General features: G+C 41.8%; 1 protein-coding gene across 4 annotated transcripts in view; it reads right to left on the bottom strand.

The window, feature by feature from the left end:
- mrtfab (myocardin related transcription factor Ab) overlaps positions 1-12,304 on the bottom strand; it is a 42,408-nt gene that overhangs the window by 17,541 nt on the left and 12,563 nt on the right. Inside the window, exon 1 of one of the 4 annotated variants that reach the window (XM_061706449.1) lies at positions 4,304-4,895. The exons of the other annotated variants lie outside the window; for them this stretch is intronic. Coding sequence (XP_061562433.1) covers positions 4,304-4,439 — 136 coding nt within the window. The 5' untranslated portion in view covers positions 4,440-4,895. Of the gene's footprint in view, positions 1-4,303; positions 4,896-12,304 lie in introns of those variants that run through there. 4 annotated transcript variants of the gene reach the window in all.

Genomic DNA, 12,304 nt, shown 5'->3' with positions numbered 1-12,304 from the left:
CGTGATGGCAAAGATAAATATGACGACAAACATAGGACAGGAACAGAACCCTGGCTAACATCTTACTATTGGAATGTGTTTGAAATCGGAGGTTCCACTGCACTGACAGAAACATAGAAAGTCCCCGACATATATTAATCGCTGAATGCAATCTGTTAGTTAAAACATTAGCATTTCAGAAAAGGTAAGATGGAGAATATAGTACAATAAAAATGTCCATTTCTGCATGGACAGGGTCGAGCAAACATATTTATTCAGTATCAATTGCTGTTGTATTATTTTCATTGCAACACAATGTGTGTAAATTAAGGAATAAAGGATATTAAGGATATTCGGAGATCACACAAATAATTAAATAAATGGAAAAAAAACAACAACAACAACAGCGCTGAAATTTGTTTGCACTAGTTCTAAGTCTGACATTGCATTATACAACCTCTCTAATTCCTGGAAATAACTGATTATCTTCTCTAAAACGGATGTAACACAGGCCTACCCTTACTCTCGTTTCTTTTCAGTCCACAGGATTTTAACATTATTACAATCAATTATTTCATCAAGATAGCTTGGTTTAACTAGCTGTGACACTCTCTCTCTCTCTCTCTCTCTCTCTCTCTCTCTCTCTCTCTCACTCACACACACACAAACACACCAGCTGTCCCTCCTGAAAGGGTACAAGTGTGTGAACTTGAACATAAATATACAACAAGGCTTGCAAGCATGCCTCTATCGGCAGTTATGCCTGCTAGTTTGAGGACAAGCAGCACCTGTTACTTTACACTTACAAAATGACATTATTTGTACTGGTCTGGCCAGCTCACCGTCCTCGCAGAAGTGATCCGCATTCGCTTTCTGTTATGACAAACGCCTGGCCGGCAACACTGCAAGCGCCAGGAATGAGCTTAAGCCTGTCCACGTAAATGTTACTCCTCAACTCCGAAGCCTCGCTGGTGAGCTCACCTTGACTGTTTTATTTACAAATGTGTACACACTGCCTCTTTAGGGATCAGACATGCACATGAGACTCCCCTTCGAAGTAATAACATGTCAGCTCACATTCACTAATGTAAACAGCGAGACCTAAACACAGCCATGCGCGTTCAGTTATACTGTACGTCTGCAATTGTGCAGCAGTTCAGAGATTAATTGTCCCACAGACGTAAACACACTTAAGAAACTCACGTGCTACCCGAGTGCGCCATGGCGGGCTGAGTTAAGAGGAGGGCACTGTGCCGCTTGGCACTTCCTGAGAGGACGTTTATTTTGGGAGAGAAAAGCTTGCACTTTCCTTCTACTCCATCCTGCCATCTCACTGCTGCCTTATCCCCTTTCGCGCACACACAAAACACCCCATTTCATAACTTGACTGAACGGCTATTCGTTGAGCCAGTCTTTGTCACTTCTAGTACTTGTAAACCAGGACTTTAATAATTGGCTAAAATTCACAAACAGCAATGCAGTGCTCCAGTCTTCACAGTGCATGTAAACAAAGGTTCTCTGGCCTTGAACTTTTTTCACTTTGACCTGCTGGGTATGTACACACAGTCAGTGGTGGTATTAATATTTGCTAACCCAGGAAATCTCCATGGGAATACAGGATTACAAGCTCCAGGATCAAATCAGGTTTAAGGGCCATTATGGTTAATTTAAGACTTTACTGGGACACGAGCGCACCACCAAACTGATACATTTATAAGAAAGGAAGGCAGGGTCAATTTACAGCTTTTATATGAAGCAGGAGGAAACTACAATTATGGATAATACCTTGATTTCTACTAACAAGACTGATATTTTGTCGGTTCACTTAAAAACTGAACAACAAGTGATACAGTATATTGTTTCAAAACTGCTTTAATCGCTTTAATTTCAGGTGCATCCACTGACACAGAGGAGGAGGATGTGGTCTGGGCTGAGGGTCCAGAGGCGTTAGGAAGGAAGAGGTCTCTGAAACCTAGCCAAGATCTTGGTGGCCAGTTGGGATGATCTGACTGTGCTAGTGTGGTCGTACAGATGATTTAAAAAGTAACCCCTAGGACCACATAGTACCTAACCATAAACACGAGTGGAAGTGATCAAATAAACACAAAAGAATGATATATGTATTGTCCCTACACGGAATGGACAAAATTCATGAGGACACCTTAACAACAGAGAGTGAAAATATGGAGTCTAATCCCTCCAGCTACAACTTTTACTTGTTAAGGAAGACTTTTCACAAGATTTTGGAGTGTGTCTATGGAAGGTTGTGTCCATCAATCCAGCATGGTGATTGTTCTGGCTAAGATCTGGTTCGTCAACCTCTTATACACAACCAAACACAAAACTCAAGCAATCATATTTTTATTAACTTTACTTTGAGTACAAGGGCACAGTCATCATGGAAGTAAAAATGTCCATCCCTAAACTGTTCCCACAAAGTTGGAAGCACAGAATTATCCATCCGGGCAAGGACAACCGTGGCGCAGCAACTTCCGGCGGATTACAAGGAAAAACTGGCCATCTTCCGGTCCTACTGCAGTAAAAAGATTGACGACAAACACATCCAGCCCAACCACATCACCAACATGGACGAGGTGCCGCTCACTTTCGACATCCCGGTGAACCACACTGTAGAGAAGAAGGGGACCACCATGGTAGCGATACGCACAACGGGGCACGAGAAGTCGGCTTTTACTGTTGTGCTTGGTTGTCATGGTAATGGACAGAAACTGCCAACTATGGTGATTTTTAAGAGGAAGATGCTGCCTAAAGAAAAGTTTGCAGCCGAAGTCATCGTTAAGGATAATCAAAAGGGATGTTGATCTGTGACTCCATGCGCGCCCATCTCACAGCCGCAGCGAAAAACTAAGTGCAACTAAGACTGGGAGGCAACGCCAAGCGAGTTACGCCACCATATGTGAATGGATTGTTGATGCTTGGGCTAAGGTATCTGCTTTGACTGTTGTCTGAGCTTTCGCGAAAGCCGGCATCATTGATGAACAGCCCCCCGGCAACGAGACTGACGAGAAGGAACCTGGCGTGTGTGTTGGAGAACTTGCCCAGTTGGTCATTTCGGATACAGAACATGAGGACTTTGATGGATTTGTGGATGAGGATTTTACATTGTTAAATACTTCAATAAAGTACAACTGAACTCAGTTTTGCTCCCCATGCCTTTTTAAAAACATTGTTTTAGCATGCATGCATGCTACCGTATGTTTTAAGCTAGCAAATGTTTTACCATGCCTGCGCCCAATAATACGGTGCGCCTTATGAATGTGTTAAATACAGAAATAGACCCCGTAACTGAGACTGCGTCTTTTAATACGGTGCGCCCTATGGTCGTGAAAATACGGTACTTGAAAGGGTACATGCACACTGACACAAAAACTCAAAACTCAAATGTCTCGTGGAGGTTAAAGTTAGCATTGGTGTCAAAATGATCTATTTACAAAGGCTGTGCGCATCACTTTGCACCGAGCAAAAAACAAACACAAGCAGCGGCAATGTTATACGCAAGCAACACATTCAGGTTCTTACAGTTGCTTCACACTATTCTATTCATCTATGAAACCCAGTAAGCCACCAAGAAATTCAGTGATGTAGCAGCCAAGAAATTATAGCTGAAGACAGCACAGAAACATCAACAGATGACTATAATATAGGTCCATTGTTTTAGCCTCTAAAGTCCTTTATCCACAAAGCTGTACAGTTTGGTTCAATTTGATTATTTTTTAAATTTACCCAGACAAAGGTTGCTAGGGTCCCCCAAAAACGGATCCAACGCCACTTTACAATCGATGCAGCTGTGTGCCGCAGAAGGGTAGTACGGAATTGTCTGGTATAGACATACTGCTGTCCATTGATTGGTTGACAGAAAATGGTCAGTTCTCTGTTACAAACGAAAAATGCCACCCTACACAGCCAGAGCAGGATGGAGACAAAGCGAGGTATACATTACGCATATTGTGGTGAACTACTTGTTGAAATTGTGGATAAAGACACACCCAATGCATTTTTGTGACATGAGCCAAATCTGCTTATTAATAAGAGCAACTTCAAAAAAGGATGTGTACCTTGAGCAGTTTATACCTATAGTCACACATCAAGATTTGACAATGCAGGTCATACATTGTATTGAAACTATTTGTCAGGGATACGATACAAAATTCCTCTTACAACCATTATTTATCTCTAGCTAAGTCCTGTTAACTATTTATATCAAGCAAATACAGTACTAATGTGAAGACTGTAGACTAAGCTGCATAAATCAGATCGGATGTCCGGTGCGTCTACTGACTGCATGCAGCGATTGATTGCCCACCTTCTTTCAAGTTGTGATAGACTTGTCTATCATGATCCATGCTCACGCCTGCCTTGTCCATGTCATTACCCATTGGAGGAGAGCCCAACGGGGAGTGTTCAAAGGACAGGCAATGGTTGATGTCCAGCATAATCATTCAGAATGGAGATCAGTTAGTTTGTGGTAGTGGCAAACATTGAACTTAAAGGCCACCACCCTCCTCTTCTTTGACTTGACAAACAGCCCAGTTGTCCCTGAAATGAGCGGTCTTTTTCTTAGGGAGAATGTGAGCCAAATGTTCTGTAGAGGTCCAGAGCAAGCCAGGGAAGAGCTCTAAAAATGAAAAGAAGGAAGGCTGCCTCTCCTCCTTCAATGCGTCGCTTCTGTATCAGTATAATCGATTGGTCTGCCTCAGCGTCTCACGCCTTCTTTCCCACTCTCTTCTCTGCAGTGTCGGCTGGCGAGTCACGACAGCGTTGCTCTGTGAATCTCCACCCGAAGGACATGGAAAAAAATCCACAGGGCAATTCTTTGGCAGGAAAAACAAGTAAGCCGCGGGAGGAAGCGGAACAGAGGCCAGTGGCAGAGGAATAGAGGACAGCAGTGAGCTCAGGAGTGCCCAGTGAGACTGTGCTGTGGTTGCAGCTCCTCCTGTATCTCAAGCGAGCACGTACACATGCATGCAGTAACACGCGCACGCACACACACATGCGCGCGCACACACACACGCACACAAAGGCAAGGAGTGTTGCCGATAAACTTCTCCTGCTCAGCTGTTGCCATTTATTCAGTGCTACAGGCAGATGCAGGCCGCCACTTACAGACCAACGCAGTGCTCGCAGACCAGAATCAAGACACGTCATCGAGTCTGTTTAGCTGTTACGCACAGAGTCACAATCAGAGTCACTTTTTCCAACTGACAACTGAGAAAATCTGTCAAACTTAGTTGAGACAACAGACTTTGGTTGAAAGGTGCGACTGATAAATCAGACACGATTTGTTACTCCCGGTAAGTGTTCCAATTTTTTAAAACTGGGACTTTGTGGTGGTAAAGCTCAAGAGGAACGACTTTAGAATGTGGAGCATATGCTTCCTGGTCTTGATGAAAAAGAGACTTGCATTCCAGTTCCACGGATAAACAGCCAACGGGTCCTGCTGAATGCTGACGGTAAATTGCCCCGCGCATACCCTCCAACTCTATTTTAAATAGCATGACCAGCTGGCAGTAAGGGGCGCTATATTCAGCGTGGGATCGCCTCTGCACTCACAGGGTAAGGTTACTTTCAGACCCTCACAAACATAAAGCCCCATGTTCTTAGAATAAATAAATGTTTTAGGAGTCAAAACAACACCGCTTCACCGCTGTCATATTCTCTACTTTATATGCAGCACAAAGTGGAGTCTGTGCATTAATAAAACATTACTATCTAACACAGACATAACCGACCAGTACAGTAGACCACTATATCATACAGGTGACTCATAACATCCTCAGTGCACAAGAAAACAGGCCTTCACCCAGAACAAACAGTGGCCGGAGACTAGAATAACTCGCAACAAGGAGTCAGTGATTGAAGTCCAGCTGCTCACAGTCTGACTGATTCGCAGTCTGGACAGCAGCCACACAAAGGCATGACAACACACATCGGGATTAGGAAGTAGCTGTGTGGGCGGAGCAATATACACAACAGAGTACTCACCCATTGCGTCACAAGCAATTTTGTGATGCCACATGAAGTACTGATTCAATAAAGTCTGTGTTGTGAGGGGGATTCCCATCATGAACTTAACCAAGGAAGAGTTTTAAGACTCTGTGGCCACATTACCCCCCATTATCACTGCCTTTACCTACTTGGCTCGACATTAATATTTTCCATTGGCAAAACCAAGTACTACCAGATACAATTTCTAGCATCTGGTCGCCCAAGGTGCTAACCTTGGTAAGGGAGTATCATGTAGTTCATGTAAAAGCACTGCCGGTCCCTCGTCAGTAGGACAGATTTATCAGTCGTGTTATTGTAACTTATCTAGAAATGACCAAATTCTGTGGAGTATTAAGGTCCTCTTCACCTACACTGTACACCGTTGCCACACTTGTATTTAGCCCCACCTACCTCAGTTTGGGATGGTTGATTTTCAACTACTGTACACTAGTTTGCAAGCTGGATACCAAAAGCCAAGTCCAAGTTAAAACATTCTGTGCCATGCACTTACACAACTCAGCTATACAAATGCACCAGTACAATTATGTATCAGGACGCCAAACTGCCCTTTGCTGGAGATAGTCTTTTTCTGTATTTACATCTCTACTTACAAAGTAAATTGGTATAATTAAATGAACATCTCTGCATTAGTCTGTTGGCCACAGTAAGGAGACACATTTTATTTGAGAGAAGGCTGATGGCAGCAAGAAAACAGATCACTATTGCAAAGTGGAGACTGTAGAAGACAGGGTAAGCTAATGTTAGCATGTGTGTTTGTTTTGTTCTTTCTCGCCAGATATCTTCAAATGTTAATGCGATCCTTGTGAAAACTCAAAGACAAGGCAATGATGAATCTGCTTGACTAAAGAATAACCAGCAGTTGTCATTCTCTTTCTTTGTTGTTGTTTGAGTGTCTCATACTGATTTATGGTTCAATCCCGTGCGGTTTTCCCAGTTTCTCATGGTACTATTTGGAAGGGGAAACCCAACAGGCCCAAATAAAGTCAGAGTAGCAATGATCAGAGTATAAACAACAAATAAACAATCCTTTATTTATTTATTTTTAAACCTGTCCTGCTCAGCTGCATGGCCTTGCAGAATGGTGGCTCTCTATGAGTAGTAACAATCTGAGTCCTTACTGTGCAGTTAGAAAGGTGGCAATACCTGTGTGGGAAGTAAGTTACGTCGTTTCACAATGGCTGAGAATATTACTGGTATATCTTTAAATTGTTTTAAAATATCTGCGATTGGCTGGCAACCAGTTCAGGGTGTACCCCGCCTCCTGCCCGATGATAGTTGGGATAGGCTCTGGCACGCCCTTGTGAGGATCAGCGGCTCAGAAAATGGATGGATGGATGGTTTAAAATACAGGATTGAATACTGAACTTGAATTTAAACACTGAAATGTAGAAAAAGACCTCAGAGACGACTGTAATAGGCCTGCTCTCATCAGGCAAACCAGTCAAGTTGTGTACAAGACACCAGAGCAAAAAATTTAGGCCGTGTTTATATGTAGTTTGAAGACAATTAGTCACAACATTTACAGTTGGATGTGGCAAGAGCTATCATAGTTCGACTTTGAGAACATTCCATGAAAACTATTTTGCCTTGGACATTCTTATCTAGCTCTTTATTTACCCTTCATTGAATGACATTTTTTGAAATAAAAGAAAAACACTTGGTTTTGTGCAAGTAGAAATATGGTACTGTCTGACAGACTTCCTGTGGATGTGTAAACGAACAGCAACGCCTCTCCAACAACTTTCAGAAGGTCATTTTACCCTTGACCGGTAGGGAATTAAGTCTTAAGAATAGCTGTATCTTAACATGGCAAATAATATGTAGTAGTGGTTTTAATTTGCAGAGTTAAACTTAAAAATGAAGAACTAAAAGAATAATTCAAAGCGGAGGATAAAATAGCCTACTACTACAACCTGGGTTTAGTGGGATAAGTGACTCATTGCTTTATAATTCCTTGGCAAATAGTCAAAGGTTGATAAGATTAGGTATCACGGAACCTTAAACTATTCTGAACATTATCCCTTTTTGTCCACCACTTCACGTGCATTTTAGATTCATTTATTATTATTATTATTATTATTTTTTTACAAGCACGATATAGAAAAGCTTACGCAATGTAGTAAACCCAACTCATCCAGTAATCACTTATAAACAAGACTAAGCAAGCGTGGTTCAACCCAACTGTACACAGACCCTAAGGGGGGAAGTGTCAGAAATGTAAAAGTCTAACTGGGAATGTCTGTCCATAAATAGCAGAGGATCATGTTTTCACTTGGCCTGCAGAGGACAGATTATCCATGCAGCGACTATCAGTGAAGATGAGAAGAAATATATTTATCAGAAATATTTTCCAGGCTACAACTAAAACTTGTTTTCGTCACAGTGCTTGTTTATGTGCACTTAAGTCTATGTGACAACTCTGAGGACTTTTGTGTATGCCTTAAATGACTTTGCATTAAATAGTGGCCAGAAATCTGGGGGATAGTCCAAAGTGCGCCTATGTGAGTTGGCATGAGAGGGAGCGATTCTTCATTACCTACAAATTGAATCTTACACTCACATAATTATACATTATATGACTAAATGATAGAATATGCATCAATTTGTATGCAGATATTGAGACAGAAAGACAATGCTGTAATACTAATATGGATCTCAGTCGAATGTTGTACAATACAGAATTTGAGCACAATTCTTAAACCATTGCCTGTAGAGTTTTAAGGTTTTATGATGGTGACAGTTTAAGTCAGCAACAAATTCAATCAACTTCTATTATTTTCTATATGAGCAATTGTTTCAAAATATAATGAAGTTGAATAATGGATTGTGTTCAACCTCAGAGGTTGCACTCTACTCCAGTCCTTTTTTTTTTTTTTACTTCTTTTTTTACTTCTTTACTTCCAAATAAACACTTGGCTTAGTGATGAAGAATGGGATGCCTGGCAAAACAACAACAACAAAACCATTAACAGTACCAAAACAATAGGCAGGCCAAGTGTCAGTCTACCCTTGGTCGCACCAGCTATTAACATTCCAGCAGGCAAAACAGAAGGTGTTTTTCTCCTTTATTTCCTGGGTCCCCCCCCCCCCCCCCTCTGGGTCTGCTGTGGAATTTACCAGCAGTGTTTGCATTTGGTTGTGACCCAACACGTCAAACTTGGGATTTCTTATTGTTGACCTACTGACATTTCTCAACTGAGAAGAAACAAATTATAGAGCCTATCCACACCAGGGTGAACAAGAAGACAGCAAACTGTACTACTTGAAGGAAAAGTGGCCATTTTGGAAACAGGATGCCTAATACAAGAGAAGAGGTAAACGTACTGCAAAAGCCATTGAGTCAAATCCTTGTGCTTTTGAAAATGAAGCCAAGTGAATCTGAAGATATTAGATGAATGCTGTAATTCCATACAGCCATCCATTTTCCACGCCACTTTTCCTCATGAGGGTCATTCATGGGTGAGCCTATCCCAGCGAACTTTAGGTGAGAAGCGGAGTACACCTTGGACTGGCCGCCAGCCAATAGCAGTTCTGTAATTTCTTACTCCCTCATTATTTCAATTGCGCAAGAACAATGACAGATTTTTCAATTAAAGATTTATTAAGGATTGTAATTGTAAACACATTATCATCCAACGACATCTTGTTTCTGTCACTTTTCATTCAACTCTTACTAAGAAGGAGCACTATTTATGATGCGCTCAATGTGGTGCGGAAAGTCACTCATGGCCTGTAACCTCCAGGCACAGTGACACACTACCAAGATGAAGATTTCTGCAAGCTCAATGATATAAAAATGCAGGATTTTGTTATCATTTTGACAAGTATGACGAAAATGAAGCTGAGTAGGGTTAGTGCTAAATTCACATCTTATTACAAGCCCCTCCTTATATGCCCAAAGATAATTAAATTCCAATGCTGTGCTGATTTACATACTGATTTAAATAGTAAAGCCTTTAATTATTTGTTTTCATAGACTGAAAAACCAGACATGGATATGTTGTTATTTAAAAACATCTTATTAGAGGTAGATGTATCTTAAAGTAATCAACTAAGTAAATAAGAAATGCATTGTCAGACAATCACAATTATCCGACATGACATTACTGCTCAACGCAGCACAACTAAGACTGCAGATGATCTACCTAGTGGGAACGTTAGTTTTACCTATACTAAACAATACGTACGTTTGAATGCTGGAATGGTAGATGAATGCACCAGACGTGAACATGATCCAAATAAAACTGACCACTGTTTTTTTCACAAATAATATCTGTGGTTGATGAGCGACACAAAGTCCAACGTATCCCTTTGCGATACAAAAACACAAAGAACCCTGGGCGATTGAAGCCACCTGAGTACTGGTAATTTTTGTTGGGTCTTGGAAAGTTTAAGCGTTCTTTGTTAAGCAGGCTGCAGTTGCACCCTCCACTTTGTCACATCTCAGCCATAAAAGCAGTCCAACTGAGGTCTAATTGTACACTGTTGAAGGACACTGCAGAGGTCTATAAAAGCGCTAGCCCTGAATGAACTCCAGAGGCGTAGGCCAGCTGGCAGCTGCTACTATGTAATAACATGAACCTTCACTGTACACCAGAAAGGGCTGAAGAAGATTAAGCTGTTGTGAGCACATGGGAAATTCAGAAAGAAAGAAAGAAAGAAAGGATCTACAAGAGATTGAACGCAGCAACAGGGCGAGAAGTGGTGATGGCGTTGTCAGAAGCGGTTACATAATTTCAACATCTGAAAGTAATTTTCATTGTACCAAACCCCCTAACCTCCTGCCCTACTTGCAAAGAAACTTTGCTGATGATTTTTCCTCCTTCGCCATTGGTTTCCAATTCAGTTAAAAACAGACTGAGGTCAGAGAAAGGTGGCTACAGCCAATTAGCCCTATTGCGAGAAGTAAAAAGTACAGGCGACAATTATACACAGTTTAAAAGAGTGTTGCATCTGTTTTGACAGAGAGAAGGTTTTTCGTCTGGCCTGACAAAGTCTCTTTGACACTCTGTGTGCGTTCTTTGTCTTATTTTTCTTCAAGTTGGTCTTTGCAGTCCTTCAGTCTTCTATTCCTGCCCTTAACATCTAATAAAAAACTGCACTGACTTGGACCACTGAACCAAATGACCAGATCATAATTAGACACAGACCTTTAATACAAGCACGCCTTTCTATTTTTGTGTTAAAGGGGAGATGTAAAGTTCTTCTAGAGTCAAACAGTAGTTCTTACAGGACACTGATTGACCTTTTCATGCTGCACTTGCTCAGTGTGAAAGGCCCCGCAACGAAGCACAATGTCGACAGCAATGGGGTGCGGCCATATTTGGAAGTGCTGACGTAGCAGCCAACCAGGAAGTAAACAGAAAGGTTTTTCCTGCTGAAGAAATATACCGCACCTCGGCAAGATGTCGCTGTATTTTTCACAAAAGAAAGCCCTGACCTTGCTCCCTGTCATGGTATGCATTTTGTCTGACATCCCAAATTTCGGGACAAAGACAAACCGCATGTATTAGAGCGTCCTCCATTTTCCCCTTGCCGTTTACAGTACAAGTCCGCCAGACTCGCACTCAGAAATCACTCCGCCAGCCTTTCCCATTGGAGAAGCTTTTTGACATCACCGCGTTAATGCTCCAGAATAGAATATTTTTCTAGTAGCTCAAGCGACACTCAGCGTCAAAATGAGATGACACCTGCTCAGCACACACACAATGAATGGGAAAGTCGAGGGCGTCAGACGCCTTGCCAAGTTCAGTCTGAAAAGGCAATGGGCTGGTGGGCCATATTTTAGCCCAAAGTTTTTTCCATTATAATGAACTTGGAAGCATGTGACTATAGAGGTTGCAGCATACTTGTATTCATACCCGAATAATGAACATATTTCAAAGTTTAATGGGAAAGGTTTAGCCTGGATTGTTTTCTGCTTTGTGTAGTCTTCGACACAAGATTTTCCTCAAAATGCAGTTCGGTGAGTGACTCACTCAAAATGAGCAACGAGAGTGAAGTCAAGTGACCTCTGTTCAACGTGCTAACGCTACGTGCACCATGCCTGCGGTTTGCAGGTGAATCACAGCATAATGGTTCTTTTATTATTTATAAACACCAGGATGATTTGAGCTGAAGACAAGACACAAAGTAAAGGGTACACACACACACACACACACACACACACAACTGTGTGTGTGTGTGTGTGTGTGTGTGCGCGTGTGTTACCTGATAATTCTCAGAAACGTAGAGACTGGGTATATTGCAAAATAACCCTTTATAAGGAATAGCCATAGATGGATTTACCGTAAGGCCT

Source organism: Phycodurus eques, chromosome 19 (assembly GCF_024500275.1).
Source record: "Phycodurus eques isolate BA_2022a chromosome 19, UOR_Pequ_1.1, whole genome shotgun sequence".
NCBI classification, from domain to species: domain Eukaryota; kingdom Metazoa; phylum Chordata; class Actinopteri; order Syngnathiformes; family Syngnathidae; genus Phycodurus; species Phycodurus eques.
Note: the sequence above shows the minus strand (reverse complement) of the source record. Positions and strands in the feature narration are given on the sequence as shown.